This window comes from Cetorhinus maximus, chromosome 23 (assembly GCF_964194155.1).
Source record: "Cetorhinus maximus chromosome 23, sCetMax3.hap1.1, whole genome shotgun sequence".
Classification (NCBI taxonomy): Eukaryota; Metazoa; Chordata; class Chondrichthyes; order Lamniformes; family Cetorhinidae; genus Cetorhinus; species Cetorhinus maximus.
In genome coordinates this window covers 23,275,865-23,296,751 of record NC_135901.1, presented here as the reverse complement: position 1 = coordinate 23,296,751, position 20,887 = coordinate 23,275,865, and the positions used below count along the sequence as shown (strand labels likewise).

At 45.1% G+C, this 20,887-nt stretch overlaps 2 protein-coding genes across 3 annotated transcripts in view; both read right to left on the bottom strand.

Moving 5' to 3' along the window:
* The window catches only part of LOC144697326 (uncharacterized), a 228,137-nt gene that overhangs the window by 120,324 nt on the left and 86,926 nt on the right, over positions 1-20,887 (bottom strand). The gene's annotated exons all lie outside the window — the stretch shown is intronic.
* On the bottom strand, positions 1,081-15,396 carry LOC144697192 (uncharacterized). Of its 2 annotated transcripts, none has more exons than XM_078569072.1 (2): positions 15,271-15,396; positions 1,081-3,140 (listed from the first exon to the last, which is right to left on the bottom strand). In XM_078569072.1, exon 2 carries the CDS (start codon positions 2,810-2,812, stop codon positions 2,114-2,116), a length of 699 nt encoding a protein of 232 aa, XP_078425198.1. In that variant the 5' UTR covers positions 2,813-3,140; positions 15,271-15,396; the 3' UTR covers positions 1,081-2,113. The 2 variants fall into 2 exon arrangements, with proteins under 2 accessions (XP_078425198.1, XP_078425197.1); XM_078569071.1 differs by lacking the exon at positions 15,271-15,396 and adding an exon at positions 3,563-3,683.

Below are 20,887 nucleotides of genomic sequence, written 5' to 3'. Positions count from 1 at the left end.
CAGCACAGGAATAGGCCCCTTGGCCCTCCAAGCCTGCGCCAATCATATTGCCCGTCAGCTAAAACATTTTGCACTTCCGGGGTCCGTATCCTTCTATTCCCATCCTCTTCATGTATTTGTCAAGCTGCCTCTTAAACACCACTATCGTACCTGCTTCCACCACCTCCTCTGGCAGCGAATTCCAGACACTCACTACCCTCTGCTTAAAAAACTTGCCCCGCACATCTCCTCTATAGTTTTCTCCTCTCAGCTTAAATCTATGTCCCCTAGTAATTGACTCTTCCGCCTGGGAAAAAGCTTCTGCCTATCTACTCTGTCCATGCCACTCCTAATTTTGTAAACTTCTATCAAGTCGCCCCTCAATCTCCGTCACTCTAGTGAGAACAATCCGAGTTTCTCCAACTTCACCTCATAGCTAATAACCTCCAGACCAGGCAGCATCCTGGTAAACCTCCTCTGCACCGCCTCCATATCCTTCTGGTAATGTGGTGACCGATGTGTGACTAGAGCATCACATCTGTAAACCTGGTTTAAATTGAAATCCACTCAGTAAATGTATTGGAGAGGAGCCTGCAGGCTGTTGAGACTCTGTTAGACTGTCAGCGTCCTCCTGTACTACTCTGTATTTAACAGGAGCCTGCAGGCTGATGAGACTCTGTTAAACTGTCAGTGTGCTCCTGTACTGCTCTGTATTTTGCCTGTGATGGAAAATGACTAAACCTTTGTCCCAGTGGAACCTTTGCTGTTATGAAATGTGGGTGTATATTAAAGAGCCTCACATCCTTGCTCATGTCTCCTGCAATTGTGTAGAAAGGGGATGCGTAAAGAGCTGGTCTTTGTACGGAGATGTGAACCAAGGAAACGGTATCTGTGTGTGATAGTGACACAGCCTTGTGCTCACACTCAGAACAACGCACAGATATCCTTGTGGTTATGGTTTGAGCAGGCCCAGATCACGGATGTAGTGAACAAGTTAAATATAAATATCTCCAGTGTAGCTGCAGCTTGTTAGATCACAGCTGGGGAGAAGGGAGCTCTGAATCCACTGTATTATCTCTTTCTCTGGATCGGGTAACTACGTTTTTTGAATATAATGGTATTTTATTCAAAAAATATATTCACAGCTCAAAGGCTGAATTGTAACTTACATCAAAAAAATTCATAAAATTTAAAATATAGACTAAATAATCAAGCTAAAAACATGAAAACGTGACAATCATGTAATGATAAAAATAGAAAAATTCAGCAGGTAACAGGGAAGTGGTGAACATGATATTAAAAGAAGGAATATTGAATTAAAATTATATTAAAATTACAGACCAATACACCATTCCTATATTACAGGCTCTGAAGTATATAAATGATGACATTTATAAGTACTTCACTGAGGACCGGAACCATGTAAGGAATTACTCTGTCTGCATGATTGCAGTGCTGTTAATAAAGTCAGGAAAAGACAATCTGTTGTTGTGAGCTTGATTATCTGGTGTCTAAAACCACAAGATTCAACATTTAGAGTCAACAAGATGAACAAGGAAACACACCACAGCCCAAAACTCCAGCTCGATATTCACAGGAGAAAGTTTGTTATCAAACACCTCAAGCGGACAGAACAGAGAAAGATCCCAACTGTAAGAAACCCTTGAATCATTTGTAAATATCTTTCAAATGCTGACAGATTCCAACCGTCAGTTTCCATTACATTGAAGTCAGTGGAAGGTGAGAGGGTGGTTAAAGGTTCCATATATAAACACAACTTGGTGTTGTCATTGCTTTACATTGGTAGAATCAGGAGTGTCACACGAAACATTTTAAATCTTCGTATCATAATTACCATCATTTTCAGGCTTGAAACTTAAACCTGTTTCACATTCAGTCAGGAACAGATCACAGTTTTACACCAATCTCTGATTTGACAGCACGTTTCCAGCATTCACCGTTGTTCTTCCTGACTCTAAACACAGTTGCAAAGGAGCCTTCTGTTCTGTGTCTAGGAGCTCTGAACATTGGAAGAGTGCGGCTGGGCCACATTTCTTACACACCTCAGGATTAACCTGCAAGTTCAGTCCTGGATGTAACGAACAACAGTAATAACAGAATCCAACTCCTGCAGTCAGTTGTGAACTCGCTGGTGTCTCACCAGGTGGGATGACTGAGTGAATCCCTTCCCACACACAGAGCAGGGGAACGGCCTCTCCCCAGCATGAATTTGCTGATGTTTCAGAAGGTGGTATGACTGAGTGAATCCCTTCCCACATGTGGAGCAAGTGAACGGCCTCTCCCCAGTGTGAACTCGCTGGTGTGTCATTAGGTCAGATGACTGAGTGAATCCTTTCCCACACCTGGAGCAGGTGAACGGCCTCTCCCCAGTGTGAACTCGCTGGTGTATCAGAAGGTGGCATGACTGAGTAAATCCCTTCCCACACCCAGAGCAGGTGAACGGCTTCTCCCCGGTGTGAACTCGCCGGTGTGTCAGAAGGTGAGATGACCGAGTGAATCCCTTTCCACACTCGGAGCAGGTGAATGGCCACTCCCCACTGTGAAGTCGCTGGTGTGTTCGTAGATACTTCTTGCTTTTAAAGCTCTTCTCACAGTCAGAACATTTAAAAGGTCTCTGATCACTGTGTACAAGTTGATGTTCAGTAAGACGGGATGACTGAGTGAATCCCTTCCCACAGACAGAACAGGCGAATGAAGTCTTCCCAGTGTGAACTTGCTCATGCGCCAGCAGGTCAGATGAGTAAGCAAATGCCTTCCCACACACACACCTGAACGGTCGTTCCCCGGTGTGAACTCGCTGGTGTGTCAACATACTGGATAACTGAGTGAATCCCTTCCCACATAGAGAGCAGGTGAACGGTTTCTCCCCAGTGTGACTGCGTTGATGAGTTTCCAGCTTTGATGGGGAAATGAATCCCTTCCCACAGTCCCCACATTTCCATGGTTTCTCAGCGGTCCTAGTGTCCTCGTGTATCTCCAGGTTGGACGATCAGTTGAAGCCTCGTCCTCACACACCTGTACGGTTTCTTCCTGCTGCGAATGGTGATGTTTTTCAGGCTGTGTAACTGGTTAAAGCTCTTTCCACAGCCAGTTCACTGGAAGACTCACATGGGTGTGTGAATGTCTCGGTTCTTTTCCCCCTGTAAAAGGAGTTTACCAGAGTTATTGTAAATACAGGATAGAAATTCAGAACAGAAAATTCTAGTTTCCTCTTTCATTCCCCCAAATCTATAAATCTCTGTCCCACACACTCCTCTCCCCCTCTGCTCATTGTTCCAGATTCAGTGTCCTGTCTCCTACTTATTCTTTTCTCCTCTCCAGATTCTCTCTCCTCCGGTCCTTAAACTGGTGACTCAGACTGTGGATCAATTCCACTCCTTCACTCTAATTCCATCAAATACTTTTAAATTAGCAAATTATCTTTCATAACAAAAACAGAATTACCTGGAAAAGTTTTCCAGGTAATTCTGTTTTTGTTTTGGATTTCCAGCATCCGCAGTAGTTTTTTGTAAATTATCTTTCATGTCTGTATTAGTAATTTTAAACAAACAGAAATAACCACCTTTTCCCAATTGGGCCTTTGGTTCAGGTGGATGCCGAAGAGAAGCCGGAAGCGACAGATAGAGATTCCGGACCAATAGGCAGAGTAGGGGCGTAGCTGGAGGACCTCGTGAGAACGGCTTTTCCAACCAATCGGGGTGAATAAGGGGCGTGGCCTGAGCCTCGCGCAGGCGCGGTGCAGGGCACTGAGTGGAGCGTGCGGGTGCTGGAGCAGGATGCAGGCGGTGCTGTAGAATCTGCGGGGAGAGAGTTGACCCCGGGCAGGAGAGGAATAGAGCCAGTGGGTGGACTGAAAGGCTTCACAAGTATCTTTTGTACGCCTCAGGATCCGAATAAGAATCTAGAGGTTCCGCATTTTGACCAAATGCAGCAATAGCTGCGGGGCTTCCGATGACAGCCCCGGGGTAACGGCCGCCATCTTGACAGCAGGAAGGTGCAGCAGGGCGCATGCGCGGTCATCCCTGTCCCTGTCACAGGAGAGAATGTTGTGCATTTTTATCCTGGACTGACAGGGATGGATTTTGGGAACTCCTTTTACAGGGGATTAAATGGGAAAAGATTTCAGGTATCAGTGTGATTGGAATAGCACCGAGATATTCAAAATCCTGGTCAGATCACACCTGGAGAACTGTGTGAGAGTTCTGCACACCATAGCTTAAAAGGACATGCTGTGTAGGCCTTGGAGGAAGTGCAGATTTACCTTAATGACATAAAAGCAAAACACTGTGGATGCTAAGTTTGGAATTAAAATAGAAATTCTCGAAAAACTCGGCAGGTCTGGCGGTATACGTGGTGAGAGAAACAGAGTTAACGTTTTGAATCCAATATGACTGTTCTCCAGTTCCAGCATTTTCTGTTTTATTTACCTTACCTGAACCCAGACTCCAAGTGTTAAATTAGGATGAGTTACATAAATCAGTTATTACGGCACAGAAATACCATTCCTCCCATCAAGTCCATGCTGGCTCTCTACAGAGCAATCCAGTCAGCCTCATTTTCCCTTCTCCATACTTAAACCCGACATGTTTATTTCCCTCAAGTGTGTGTCTCGGTTCCTTTCTAAAATCATTGATGAACTCTGCTTCCACCACCCTCATTGGTAACGAGTGCTGAGTATTCCCACTCACTGTGAAAAAAATATTCTCCCCGATATCTCCCTCGTATCCCTTGCCAAAACCTTAAATGTGCTCCTAATCCTTGTACCGTCACCTAATGGAAACAGCTTTTCCCTTGTACATTTCATCCAAATCTGTCAATATCTTGTGTACCTCTATCAAATTTCCCCTCAGCTCCTTGGTCCAAGGAGAAACCCAGCTTCTCCAAACGAACCTTGTAGCTAAATTCCATTTTCCCTGGAACCATTCTGGTAAATCTACCGTGCATCCTCTCATTGAGCCTCATATCCTCCTTAAGGTGTGGTGAACAGAACTGGACACAAGAATCTTCTTCTGACCTAACCAGCGCTTTATAAAGGTTCAGCATATTTTCCCTACTTTTGTACTCAATGTCTCTATTTATGAAGCCCAAAATCCCATATATTTTCATAACTGCTCTCTCAGTCTGGCCTGCCACCTTCAAAGATCTGTGGACGTGAACTCCCAGGTCTCTCTGTCCCTGCACATTCTTTAGAACTGTACCATGAAGTGTATATTGCCTCTCCCTATTCCTTCTACCAGAATTTATCACCTCATTGTGAGTTCTGAAGAAGAATCATATTGGACTCAAAATGTTAACTCTGTTTCTCTCTCCACAGATTCTGCCAGACCTGCTGAGTTTTTCCAGCACTTTCTCTTTTTACCTCATTTGAAGGCTATATTCCCTGGAATTTAGAAGATTAAGAAGTGATTTGATCAAAGCTTTCAAGATGTTAATTGGAACTGGTAGGGGAGATAGAGAGAAATGACTCCCACTGTTGGGGAATCTAGGACAAGGGGACGTAGTCTGAAAGTTGGTGTCAGATTTTTCAGGAGTGAATTTGGAAACACTTCTCCATGTAAGCTCGGTAGAAATTAGGAGCTCTATTCATCAAATGGCAGTTCATGCCAGGTCAATGTTAATTTTAAACCTGACACTGATGAATCATTGCTAACCAAAGGTATTAAGGGACATGGGGCAAAGTGTCACCGATCAGCCATCATCTCATTTCATGGTGGAACAGGCTCGAGGAGCTAAATGGCCAAATCTTAGAATCATAGAAACTTACAGCACAGAAGGAGACCATTCAACCCTTTGTGCTTGTGCTGTCTCTTTGAAAGTGCAGTCATGTTTTGACCAACACACCCACCTAGTGTTTGTAACCCTGTAAGTTCCTCATTCCCAAATCCCTGTCAACTTCCTTTTAAAATTCCTTATAGGATCAGATTCCAGCACCTTTTCAGGTCGAGAGTTCCAGATCCTGACAACCCTCTGTCAGTGAAGAAACTGCTGAATCCGATATTGAGTCTGGAAGGTTGTTAAGTGCCAGATTGAAAGATGAGCTGCTGTTCCTCGAGCTCCCATTGGAACAGTTCAGGAGGCCAAGGGCAGAGAGGTCAGAGTGGGAGTGGGGCAGAGAATTAAAATGACAAGTGACTGGAAACTCAGGGTCAAGCTCACAGACTGAGCGGAGGTTGTTCGATAAAGTGATCACCCAATCTGTGTTTGTTCTTCCCAATGTAGAGCAGACCACATGGTCAGCACTGAATACAGAAACTAAATTGCAAGAAGTACAAGTAAGTCACTGTTTGGTTTCATGGTTCAAAATCTTGGGAACAACCTGAAGAAAGATTCTTTATTTGAAGAGTAAAGATTGCAAAGTAAAGCAAACTGATCATCAGAATATTAAATTCTGAACATTAAATTCTATTCCAGTTATATAAAGATTTTTAATATCAATAGAAATAAACCCCATGTGTCCAAATGAACAAGGTTCAGTCCTGGATGTGATTAATCCAGCAGAGTCCAAGCCCTGCAGTCAGTTGTGAACCGGCTGGTGTTTCAGCAGTTCGAATGATCAATTAAATCACTTCTCACACACAGAGAAGGTGAACGGTCTCTGCCCAGTGTGAACTCAGTGTTATCTGTATTGGACATGATGGTTTTCCCATGTACCAGCTGCCCTTGTCTTTCTGGTTGGTGGGGTTTGTTGGTTTGGGACATTCTGTTAAAATTCTGCTTGAGGTGCAGATGGATGAAGTCCATCTCCTTTTCCACTCTTCCAACTCTCTCTCTCTCTCTGTCTCTCACTCTCTCCTCCCATAAAGGTCAGAGGCTTGTGTAGGCCCAGACTGGGTGGCAGGTTCCCTTCCCTGAAGGACATTAGTGAACCCGTTGGATTTTTAGGACAATCCAATACTTTTTCTTGTTTTAAATTCATTTTACAGGATATCGGAAAGGGAGGATTTGGAAGTGGGAATCTCAAACCAACCATCAGATCAAGGCCTGACAGAGACACTCAAACCATCACGACCTGAATACCATTGGATTTTGAACATGGAAGGAAAAAGCACCGTTCATAGTGAGGAGAAACTGTACACGTGTTCTGTGTGTGGACGAAGATTCAGCCAATCATCTGGCCTTTCGAAACACAAGTGCAGTCACGACCGGGTGAATCCTTGGAAATGTGGGGACTGTGGGAAAGGATTTAATTACCCGTCTGAGCTGGAAATTCATTGACGCAGTCACACCGGGGAGAGGCCGTTCACCTGTCCCGTCTGTGGGAAGGGATTCACTTGTTCATCTACCCTGCTGGCACACCAGCGAGTTCACGCTGGGGAGAGACCATTCACCTGCTCTGAGTGTGGGAAGAGATTCACTCAGTCAACCATCCTTCTGAAACATCAGCGAGTTCACACTGGGGAAAGACCTTTTAAATGCCAAGACTGCGGGAAGTATTATAAAAGTTCTGGGGAAGTAATGTGCCATCAACGTGTTCACACTGACGAGAGACCATTCAGGTGCTCACTGTGGGTCAGTGTTCAGGCAATCATCCGAACTCACTGTACATCAGACCATTCACTTGCTCCGAGTGTGGGAAGGGATTCATTCAGTCATCCCACCTGCTGACACACCATCTAGTTCACACTGGGGAGAGGCCATTCACCTGCTCCAAGTGGAGGGAAGGGATTCACGTGTTCATCTCACCTGCTGACACACCAGCGCAGTCACACTGGTGAGCGGCCATTCACCTGCTCTGAATGTGGGAAGAGATTCACTCAGTCATCTGCCCTGCTGAAACATCAGCGAGTTCACAATGGGGAGAAGTTGTTCACTTGCTCTGAGTGTGGAAAGGGATTCACTCAGTCATCCACGCTGCTGAGACACCAGCAAGTTCACAAGTAACTAGAGTGATGGAATTTTGCGACTGAACCATGTTCATTGGGGTCTGTTTCTGCTGATGTTAATGAATTCCAGCCCTGTTATAGAGCATAAGAAATAGGAACAGGAGTAGACCACTCGGCCCCTCGAGCCTGCTCCGCCATTCAATAAGATCATGGCTGATCTTCTTGTGTTTCGATTTCCACATTCCCATCTAACCCTGATAACCCTTGATTCCCACCTTTGATTTCCATATTATGGGTAAAAGTCAAATAAATCAGCTTTGTGTAAAACACGCAATGTGCTGAGTCTTTTAAATGTTTCTAACACAAGTTAGTTTATTTTGAAGGGCCCTCCCACTCCCCTATCTCCTCAGTTCTCACCTCCAACAAAAAGTGTGAGGAGCTTGTGGAGCTTTTCTGTCACTAAGATTGAGACAGTCCGATCAGCTGCCTCTGCTGCTTCCCTCCCTTCCAATAGCCCACTGGGACAAACTGTCTCTTATGTTCTCCTGTTCTGGGCCTGAACTCACAACTTTCTCTAGTTTCCCTGCGACCTCCCCTCAGGCAGGTTTCCTTTGGCCTCTCCAGGTTGGATGATTAGACAATCAGTTGAAGCCTCGTCCACAGACAAAGCACAGAGCCCAGAGTGAGACTGGGGTGGGGGGAGGTGTAAGAGTTGTGGGAGCTAGGATGGGGCAGGGGATGGTTAAGAGTTGTGAGAATGCAGGGGGTTGAGTTGTTTGAGCTGGGGAGGCGGGTGTGGAGCAGTCATTTTTTCAATGGTCTTTACGATGGAGGCAGTGATGGGGCCTCAGACCTCATTCTCTGGACACGTGAATAATCACAAGAAAAGAAACACTCGTAATGGAGCCTCGAACCCAATGGCAGGACTGTCCCAGCTGAGTCTCTGCTCCACAGCTGCTATTGCTGCCCCAGAGGACATGACAGCAACTCCTCAGCGCGCAACCTCACCAGGGATCATGACCCACAGTTTGGGAACCCCTGCTGTAAGGTCTTGTCAACATTTTTTGTTTGAGTTTTCTGTCTGCAAATCCTCTCCCTCTCCTATCCTGCAAAAGGAAAAGTTGGACAGGCTAGGCTTGTATCTACTGGACTTTAGAAGAGTAAGAGGCAACTTGATGGAAACATATAAGATCCTGAGGGGTCTTGACAGGGTCATTGTGGAGAGGATGTTTCCTCTTGTGGGAGAATCTAGAACTAGGGGTCACAGTTTAAAAATAAGGGGTCGCCCATTGAAGACAGAGATGGAGAGATTATGAAGAGAAAAAGTGAGTCTTTTGGAACTCTCTTCCTCAAAAGGCAGTGGAAACAGAGTCTTTGAATATTTTTTAAGGCAGAGGTAGATTAATTCTTGGTAAACAAGAGAGTGAAAGGTTATTGGGGTAGGTGGGAATGTGGAGATGAAGTTACAATCAGATCAACCACGATCTTATTGAATGGTGGAGTAGGCTTGAGGGGCCGAGTGGCCTCACTCCTGCTCCTAATTTGTATGTTTGTCCAACAACAAGTGTGAGGAGCTCATTGAGCTTCTTTGTCACTAAGATTGAGATAATCTGATCAGCTGCCTCTGCTGTTTCCCTCCCTTCCACTAACCCACCGGGCTGAACTGCCTCTAATTTTCATCCTTGCCCGAGACCTGAACTCACGTCTTTCTTCAGTTTCTCTCCCATCTCCCCTCCTGCCCTCTCAGGGCTCATCTTCTCCATGAATCCCACCTCCTGTTCCATCGACCCTATTCCCACTAAACTGCTGATCAGCCAACTTCCCCATGTTCACTGACTTTATTAATGGTTCTCTCTCTCAGGTACTGTTCTGCTCTCCTTCAAATTTGCCATCATCAGCCCCTCCTCAAAAAACAAACCCTTGACTCCCCCGTCCTTTCACTGACCCACCTGCAGGCTCTCTTTCCTCTCCAATGTCCTTGAACCAAAGTCCCAAATCCATGCCCACCTATCCTGGACATCCATGTCTGAATCCCTCCAATCAGGTTTCTGTCCCTGTCACAGTGCCGAAACAGCTCTTATCAAAGTCACAAATTACATCCTATGTGACTGTGAGAAAGATAAACTTTCCCTTCTTGACTTGTCTGCAGCCTTTGACAAGGTCGACCACATCATTCTGCTCCATCACCTCTCCACTGTTGTCCAGCTGGGAGGGGCTGCTGTCTCCTGACTCAGGCTGTGGGTCAATCCCACTCCTTCACTCTAATTCTACCAGATAATGCAGCTCACAACAAGAAATCATCTTTAATGTCTTTATTAGTAATTTTCAATGTTTGGAAAGAATCATCTTTTCCAATTGTGTCCAGTGGTTAGTTCAGTCAGAGCTTCCTTCTTCCCTGATCTGTTCCAACAAGCTGTGTCTATCTGAGTTACATTTATACAGACTCACTCACTCAGTAAGTGATCAGATCTCACTGAACTATGACACAAACTGTGTCCATCTGAGTTACATTGATACAGACTCACTCGGTAAGTGATTGGGTCTGACTGAGAAACAACAACTTATATTTATATTGAGCTTTTAACATAATTAAACATCCCAAGGCGTTTCACAGGAGCATAAGGACATATTAGGTCAGATGACCAAAGCTTGGTCAAAGAGGTCGGTTATAAGGAGTGTCTTAAAGGAGGAAAGTGAAATAGAAAGGTGGAGAGGTTTAGGTAGGAAATTCCAAAGCTTAGCGTCCAGGCAGCTGAAGGCGCGGCCAACAATGGTGGAGAGATTAAAATCGGGGATGAGGGACACCGGGTAATGGTGCTCCATGTATGTGGGCCTTATAGCCCAGGCCTCAAGGCCCAAGTCTGAACTTTGCGACACCATTTGACCGTCCCTAGTCTCAAAGAAAAGCAATTCCCCGTATGAACAGCTTGTAAGATCTTTGTTTATTGATACCATAAGAAGTTAGGACCAGTTGAGTCCTCCTGTGTTGGGGATTGACTTTAACAGATTTTAAATCCTCTGGATTTCAGTGTTACAACAGCAACATTTTAATAAAAAGAAAACATATATATAAATCCTGGAAAACTAAAAGAACAAAAATGGGGAAATGCACAGCAGCTCAATCATTTCAAAGTGATAAATGAATGGTCACTGTTTCAAGGGGACTCCTTCAGAATGAACACTTCCCACCAGCAGCACCAACCCCCCCTCCCCCTCCCTGTTCACTGAACATTCCTTCACCCACTCATCCACCCATTGTACATCCACCCAATGGCTCCCAACCCGGACTGACATTCAGCATGAACCCAGTGAGAGGGTGAGCTGGCCCTCGGGATGTCATAACGGACAAGAGCTGGAAGTGGTTCCAATCAATACATTTTTTGTGTCATTATTTAAAAAGGGAATTAATATTTTATCAAACGCCCCTGTGCACCCTTGGTGAATTACAATTTCTAGCCCAGACCCTTCCTATTGCTTCTACATGGTGCATCCTGTGTGGTTTCAGCAGAGGGAGAGACAGGCTGCTCACATCCCTGCTCTCACTGCCGAGAGGCTTGTGGTCTCCGTCTTCTGGGTGTCAGAGCCCCTCAGGGTCCTGGCAAAGACTGGTCCACTTGTATCTGTACAGGGGCAGATTCGGCTGGTGGGAGAGGCGACAGCATGTCAGGAGATGGGGGTAGCACGTTGGGTACTGCCTGGGGGTTTGGGAGTAATGGGTGAGAACTGGGAACACTTTGATCAGAGTTCCCACTTCCGTGTCTCCTTTGTCCATCATCCCTCTCCTGGACCAGAGTCACATCATTCCTCCCACTCTGCTGCAGACCAGTTTGATGGAAGTCAGTGACATGTTGTAAGGTCACAGATACAGTGTCTGTCATCCTGTTTAAGGCAGCAGACATCTCCTGCACGGCCGTGGTCATGACCTGCATGGACCCATTTCAGAGCCGTGCTTGAAGCTCCATGGAGGCAGCCACTTTCTCCATGACAGACAGTCTCTGGAACCTCCTCCAGCCCTACGATCCTTCAAGCTCCCTGCACCCCTCCAATTCTGACCCTTTCCCCACACTCCCACCTACTTCACTCCACCATTGGTGGCTGTGCTTTCAGCTGCCAAGGTCCCGAGCTCTGGATTTCTCTCCCTAAACCTCTCGCCTCCTTAAAATCTATCTCTTTGACCAAGTTTTTGATCACTCGATCATGCGGAGATGGTGGCGTGGTGGTTAATTCACTGGACTAGTAATCCAGAGGCCCAAGCAAATGATCTGGGGTCCCGGGTTCAAATCCCACCACGGCAGATGTTGGAATAAATCTGGAATTGAAAAGCTAGTGACCATGAATTTATCATCGATTGTTGCCCTTTAGGGAAGGTGATCTACCTCCTTACCTGGTCTGGCCTACCGGTGATTTCAGACCCACAGCAATGTGGTTGACTCTTAACTGTCCTCTGAAATGCAAGCTACTATGTTCAAGGGCAATCAGGGATGGGCAATAAATGCTGGCCCTGCCAGCGACACCCACATCATATGAAGGAATAAAAATTCTAAAGCACTTGGGACATTGTTAAAGGTTCTATATAAATGCAACATGATGTTGTTATTACCCTTCATTGGTAACGTCACACAGTCTGAAAAAAAAAATCTCCCCACGCCAACATTTTCAATAATTACCAAATTTTCAGGCTGGAAACTTAAACCTGCCATTTCACTTTCAGGAACAAATCACAGTTTTACACTAATCCTTGATTTGACAGCACATTTCCAGCATTCAACATTGTTCTTCCTGACTCTAAACCCAGTCGTAAAGGAGCCTCCTAAGCTTTGAACCATGGAACATACATTTCTTAAACGTCAGTATAACTCACATGTTCAGTACTGGATGTGAGTAACAGCAGCAATAAGACTCCAACTCCTGCAGTCACTTGTGAATTTGCTGGTGTCTCACAAGGTCGGATAGCTGAATGAATCCCTTCTCACATTCAGAGCAGGTGAATGGCTTCTCCCCAGTGTGAACTCGCTGGTGTCTCAGCAGGTGGGATGACTGAGCAAAGCTGTTCCTACACACGGAGCAGGTGAACGGCCTCTCCCCAGTGTGAATTCGCTTGTGTATCAGAAGGTCGGATGGCTGGGCAAATCCCTTTCCACACATGGAGCAGGTGAACAGCCTCTCTCCAATGTGAACTTCCTGGTGTGTCAGAAGGTGTGATGACCGAATGAATCTCTTTCCGCACTCAAAGCAGAGGAACGGCCTCTCCCCAGTGTGACCAAGCTGGTGTGCTACCAGATTCTTCTTGTTTTTAAAGCTCTTCTCACAGTCAGAACATTTAAAAGGTCTTTGATCACTGTGTACACGTTGGTGGTCGTGAGGTGGGATGACTGAGTGAAGCTCTTCCCACACACATTGCAGGTGAATGGTCTCTCCTCAGTGTGATTGCGTCGATGAGTTTCCAGCTTTGGGTAATTCAATGCCTTTCCACAGTCCCCACATTCCCATAGTTTCTCCATGGTGCCAGAGTCCTTGTGTTTCCCCAGGTTGGACGATCAGTTGAAGATCAGTCCACACACACAACATGTGTACAGTTTCTCCCCACTGTGAATGGGGTGATTTTTTTTTCAGACTGTGTGACTGTTTAAAGATCTTCCCACAGTCAGTTCACTGGAACACTCTCACACGGGTGTGTGTCTGTCTCGGTGCTTTTCCAGTCACACTGATGTTTGAAATCTTTTCCCACAAACAGAACAGACAAACATTTCTCTTTCCACATTCGAAAGCTGATGATATTCAGGTCCTGATAAATTGAGCGAGTATCAGATGTTGACGTGACGTGTTTGGTTTGACTTTCCTGTCTGGAACACCTCTTCTAATACTCTGTAAAAGGAGTTGACAAAATTCATCTCTGTAAGTGCAGGACAGAAATTCAGAACAATCAATTCCAGTTTCTATGGAACATTTTTTCCTCTCTTGTTCCCCCAAAGCTGTAAATCTCCATCCCACACATTCTCCCTCCTCCCTGTGCTCAAATCCAAACCCATTGCATCACCTCCATCAATTCCTTACTCCATTCCCAGTTTTCTCCCTCCCTCTACTCTGGCTGTGTTCAGTTCTTCAGCTCCTGTGGGCAGAATGAGGATAAAATCAATGAGTCAATGATTTGGTCTTCAGGGACCCTGAAGCCCTGTCCACTCTCTGTTCTTGCCCCACAAATTACCAGATTCATTCAGCTGAATTTTACAGCTTTCCTTTGTATATTTGTGAATTATCTCTCACTCCTTTTTCTTGCTTTAAATTCATTTCACAGCCGATTAGAAAGGGATGATTTGCAGGTGGGAAACTCAAACCAAACATCACATAAAAATCTGATAGAGTCCCTCGAGTCCTCAGGACCTGAATATCATCAGACTTCGAACATGGACCGTAGGAGGGGATTCAGTTAACAATCTGAGCTGGAAACCCACCAATGTAGTCACACAGGAGAGAGGCCATTCATCTGCTCTGTGTGGGAAAGGATTCACTCGGTCATCCAATCTCTGTACACACCAATGCGTCTGTACTGGGGAGAGGCCTGTGGGAAGGGATTCACTCGGTCATTCCATCTGCTGACAAGCCAGTGTGTGTGTACAGGGGAGAGGCCATTGACCTGCCCCGTGTGCAGGAAGGGATTTAAACAATCAGCCAACCTGCTGCCAGCTAACCAGTGAGTTGATTCTGCTGTTATTGCTGCTGTTAATCACATCCAGGACTGAACCATGTTCATTCTGACAGCTGGGGCTTCGTTCTGCTGATTTTACTCATCCTTACAGCTGGGCAGGTGTTTATATTCTGGCAGCTTCCCCATGGCCAGAGTGGAATTAAAAATTTGGGTCAGAGCCCCTGTGATCTCCCCCTTGCCTCCCTCAGCAGTCTGGGACACAAATCTGGACCTGGAGATTTGTCCACTTATAAGCCTGCCAACATCTCCAATACCTTGTCACTTCCTATATCTATTTGCTCAAGAACCTCACAGTCTCTCTCCCCAAGTTCAATACCTTCATCCTCATTCTCTTGGGTGAAGACGGATGTGAAAATCTTTTCACCAGAATTCTTTCCCCAAAGACAGAACAGATAAACTTGTTTCTTTGCACATTCAAAGGTCGATGATATTCAGGTCCAGTTGAATTGACTGAACTTTGATGCAATGCTTCGCGTTTGCTGTGTGTAAATCCTCCCCTTCTGATCCCCTGTAAAAGGAACATTCTCTCCTGCTGACAGGGATGACTGCGCATGCGCCCTGCTGCACATTGCCCCCGATAAAGATGGCGACGCCACATGAGCCCTGCAGCAACGCTGCCTCCGTTAAAGATGGCGGCGCCATATTGCCCCCGATAAAGATGGCGGCCCGAAAGCCCGGCCTGATGCTGAGAGAACAATTGCCGGCCCTGTTGATGCAAATACGGGAACAGTAGTTTCTTACCAGGACTTAAAGGTCTGCGCCAGGTGTTTATGAAGTATCCCCGCCCATCAACCCACCCGCAGAGCGCTCCATTCCTCTCCTGTACTCGGCTGTTTCTTTCACCCGTTGCGAATACGACACGACCTCCAAGCACCTCCGTTGAACTCCAGCACTCGCACTGCGCATGCTCAGATGGGCCTGCAGTGAGGACAGGGCACTCTGTCCCGCGGAGAATGCTGGGTAATACCTCTGCCATCGGATTGCCCCCTTTGTGAGGAAAGCTCAGTTCCAGAGGGCCAAGATATAACCAATAATCAAGTGATGCACATTTGATGTTTGTGGCTATGTTTCGAATTTGGTGCTCAAAACATTGCTAAAAGTAAAAAGAATACACCTGTTTTGCCAACATAAATCAGTTGCTCTGATAAATGGTCTGGTACATTGAGCAGCACCAGAACCATTGCAAAACAGCAGATCATCTGGCTCAGTATTTGCCTTGCCTTTGTAGACCTACTGGTAATATAGCCTGAATGATAATTGTGTATTTCATATATGTTACATTACAACATTTAGTCAATTTCCTTGCAGCCGATTGTTTTGTCAGAAAATATTTTCCAGCAACCTTAATAACCAGTTCCAAAGAAGAATCACATGGACTTGAAACTGTTATGAACAATGTATAATTTAAAGTTGAATATATATGTGTACACACATATATATACACAAATGGTTTCAGTTTCATTAAGGTTGCTTTTAGCCTTGATGTCTGGGAGTCTGAACGTTCAGGTCTTTTGGGTTTGTTTGTATATGTACATTTTGAATGAGGTGTTACAAGCCCTGAGGTGAAAGAGATGGGTCAAATGGGGTTAAAAGTTTTGTGAGTCAGGACAAAAAATACAAAGTAGAGAAAAAAAACTTTCCTGTTACCTTGCAACAGTGATCCAAGGACAGACACAAAGAAAGACAGGAGTTGTGAGGAAGATAGTTCCGTGCGTGTCAGAGAGAAGGGACAGGAATTTTAAGTTCTCTGATAAGAAAACTTTTAAGGCCATCAGCACCAGTAGTTGACTGAATAGTCAGTTATAGAATTCAGAAAAGTGATCAGTTTAGCTGAGGTGCTACTGGAAGACTGAGTTTAAGGTGTCTTGGGGAGAGATACAAGTTCAGTGAAAAACATTGAGTGAATGCTCAGGAATTTACCAGAAGAAAACAGTTTACAACTGTGCCAGTCCCAAGCGAGAAGCCCTCATGTCAAGCTAGTGGTGACTCTTTACTGGTTTATGTGTCAGTAAAGATATTGCTGGAGTAAAGGAATAGTGTAACTTTGAAGCATTTTCTTGTGTTTGTATTGCGATCTTTCCAACCTTTTTTTCTGGCGTGATATAGTTCATTTTTCTTGTTTAATAAATATTTTATCCTTTGTGTTAAAAGTTAATCAGCAGAGTCGTGTGAATTTGTTCAGCAACTTGCCTCCACGGTTTCTGAAAAAGAAGTAAGGATCTATCAAGCCTGGGAGCTGACTTGTCCAGTACTAACATCAGCTGGGATCATAACAAAACATAAACTGTTTCTCTCGCTCCACAGATGCTGCCAGACCTGCTGAGCTTTTCCAGCACTTTCCATCTTTATTTTTAATAACTAATGTTTCTTTTATCAAGTGAACTTTGTCAACGCTACATGAAAAATGGAGCGGTCTGAGATAATAGAGATAAGAAATAGATAAATAACAGATGGGCAGTACAAATAACAGATGGTGAGTAAGTCACCCTGTGCAGATGGAATGCATTCCTGGTTGCTGGTAAATACTGGGGAGGCAATTAGTCACAAGTTTCTGAAACACCTTATATATCCGGGTGAACATAGAGGACTGGAAGACTATAAATATTTCACCCTTGCTCAAAAAGGGGAGATGAATAAACCTGGTAATTAATGCTGGTCAGTTTAATGGTGGTGATGGAGAAACTTTTAGAAACAAAAATCCAGGAAAACATTAACACCCACATTACCAAGTATAGACTGAAAAAGAGCCAGCATGGGTTTATTAAGGGCAAATCATTTTTAACTGACTTTTTTTGTTTGTGGGTTAACATAGAGAGTGGGATGAGGAAAGTGCAGTAGATGTTGTGTATTGGGACTTTCAAAATGCAATTGGTGAAATTGGAGGTGATGGGATAAAGGCAGAAAAGGGTCAGCAGCAGCAAGATACAAAATTGGATCAGGGTTACAAATGAGAGAGTTGTGGTGAATGGCTATTCTTCTTACTGGAGGGAGGTATAAAGTGGTTGTCCACAGGGTTCAGTACAGCTGCTTTTTATGTACATTAAGGCTTGTAATTGGGGGTACAGGGCACAATTTTGAAATTTTCAGCTGACAAAACTTGAAAGTGTAGCTAAATCAGTGAAGAAAATAAGATTAGATTTTAATAGGACACAGACACAGCTGCGGGAATGGACAGACTCATGACGGATGACATTCAGTGCAGCTAAGTGTGAGGTGATACATTTTGTCACAAAGAATGAGAAGGCACAATACATACCCACTTCAGGCGAGACAGGGAAGGAGGTAAAACAGGAGGGGGTATGGAAATCAGGCAAAAGGACTTGATATACTTAAAGAAATTAACATAGAAAGGGAGGAGGTTCTATGTGGTCTGGCAGGCTTAAAAGTAGATAAATCTCCAGGCCCGAATAAAAGGTATCCCAGGCTGATGAGTGAGGCAAGGGAGGAGATAGCAGGGGCTCTGGCAATAATTTTCAATACCTCTCTGGCCACAGGAGAGGTGCCAGAGGACTGGAGGACAGCCAATGTGTTACCGTTATTCAAGAAGGGAGGAAGGGACAAACCAGAGAACCACAGGCCAGTCAGTCTAACCTCAGTGGTGGGAAAACTATTGGAAGCAATTCTGAGGGACAGAATTAATCCACACTTGGAGAGGCAGGGATTAATCAAGGACAGTCAGCATGGTTTTGTTAGGGGGAGGTCATGTCTGACCAATTTGATTGAATTTTTTGAAGAGGTGACTAGGTGTGTAGATGAGGGCAATGCATTTGACGTAGTCTACTTGGACTTCAGCAAGGCGATTGATCAGGCCCCGCACGGGAGACTGATAACAAAGGTAAGAGCCCATGGGATCCAAGGCAATTTGGCAAATTGGATCCAGAATTGGCTAAGTGGCAGGAAGCAGAGGGTGATAGTCAAGGGGTGTTTTTGTGCCTGAATACCTGTGGAGTTCCACAGGGATCGATGTTGGGTCTGTTGCTGCTTGTGGTATATATAAACGATTTAGACTCGAATGTAGGAGGGTTGATCAGTAAGTTCGCAGATGACACGAAAATTGATGGGGTGGTAAATAGTGAGGAGGATAGCCTTAGATTACAGGAGGATATAGACGGGCTGATCAGTGGCAAATGGAATTTAATCCGGATAAATGTGAGGTGATGCACTTGGGCAGGACAAACAAGGCACAGGAATACACGATGAAAGGTAGGATCCTGGGAAGTACCAAGGATCAGAGGGACCTTGGTGTGCATGTCCACCGGTCCCTTTAGATAGCGGGACAGGTAGATAAGTTGATTAAGAAGGTATATGGGATACTTGCCTTTATTAGCCGAGGCATAGAATATAAGAGCAAGGAGGTTATGCTGGAGCTGTATAAAACGCTGGTTAGGCCACAGCTAGAGTATTGCATGCAGTTCTGGAATCCACATTATAGGAAGGATGTGATTGCATTAGAGAGAGTGCAGAGGAGATTTACCAGGATGTTGCCTGGGCTGGAGAGTTTTAGTTATGAGGAGAGATTGGATAGACTGGGGTTATTTTCACAGGAGCAGAGGAGATTGAAGGGGGACATGATTGAGGTGTATAAAATTATGAGGGGCATAGATAGGGTAGACAGGAAGGAACTTTTCCCCTTGGTGGAGGGATCAATAACCATGGGGCAGGTAAGGGGCAGGAGGTTTGGAGGGAATGTGAGGAAGAATTTTTTCACTCAGAGGGTGATGGGAATCTGGAACTCACTGCCTGAAAGGGTAGTAAAAGCAGAAACCCTCATAACAGTTAAGAAGTATTTGGATGTGCACTTGCGATGCCATGGCATACAAGGCTATGGGCCTAGTGCTGGAAAATGGGATGAGAATAGTTAGGTGCTTGTTTGACCAGCGCAGACTCGATGGGCCCAAGGACCTTTTTCTGTGCTGTAGACCTCTATGACATAAGAAATAAGACAATTTTAAGGGGGCGTTTATGCAGAAATATTTGAAGATGGCAGGACAGGTTAAGAAAGCAGCTAATGAAGCGTATGCAACTCTCGGCTTTATATATAGAGACATTGAAAACAAAAGCCAGGAAATTATGTTGAACCGATGTAATTCACTAGTTCAGTACCAGCTGCAGTATTGTGTCCCATTCGGAGTGCCACGCTTTAGGGAGGATGTGAAGGCTTTGGAGAGGGTATGAAAGATACTTACTCGAATGATTGCAGGTTGATGGATCACCACCAGTCTATGGATATTCTGGAGAAGCTGATGATGTTTTCCTTGGAGCAGATATATCTGAGAGGAGGTTTGAGAGGGGTCTCATGGACAAGATGAGCTTAGACAGGGCATTACTGGAGCTGGGAGAGAAACTGGAGAAAGTTGAGAGTTCAGGGCTCAGACGAGGAGAAACTTTAGAGATAGTTTGGTTCAGTGGGATGGTGGAAGGGAGGGTCATGGCAGAGTCAACTGATTGGGTAGTCTCAATCTTACTGATAAAGAAGTTCATGACCTCCTTGCACTTGTTGTTGGAGGTGAGGATGGAGGAGGCAGAGGAGAGGGAGAGCACTTCAAAAGGAGCTAACTTGTGTTAGACATATTAAAAAGATTTGCCACAATGTGTTTGACGTAAAGCTAATTTATCCAGATATTTATCCAGAATATGAACACCCATAACTGGGCTGGAGTTTATTAATATCAGCAGAAAAAGGACTCCACTGAATGTGGTTGTGTCCTGGATGTGATTAACAGCAAAATCCATCTCTTGGAGTCACTTGTGAACTTGGTGTCTCATCAGGGTGGATGGCCGCGTGAATCCTTTCCCACACACGATCGAGGTGAACGGCTTCTCCCCAGTGTGAACTTGCTGGTATGTCATGAGATGGGATATCCCCGGGTCTTTTATAGTACTTCCCACAGTCTGGGCATTTAAATTGTCTGTCCACACTGTGAACTTGCTGATGTGTCAGCAGAGTGTTTGACTGAGTGAATCCCTTCCCACACGCAGTACAGGTGAATGGTCTCTCCCCAGTGTGAGTTCGCTGGTGTTTTGTGAGTTGAGATGAGTGCTTGTACCCAGTTCCACAATGAGAGCACCTGAATGGTCTCTTATCAGTGTGAAAACGTTGATGAAGCATCAGCTCCCCAGAACTTTTTTTAGCACTTCCCACAGTCTGGACATTTAAAAGGTCTCTCCTCAGTGTGAACTTGCTGGTGTCTCAGCAGGGTAGATGACTGAGTGAATCTCTTCCCGCACTCCATGCAAGTGAACGGCCTCTCCCCAGTGTGAATTCGTTGGTGTTCAGTGAGGCCAGATGATCTCCTGAACCCAGTCCCACAGTGTGAGCACCTGAACGGTCTCTCATCTGTGTGAACACGTTGATGGC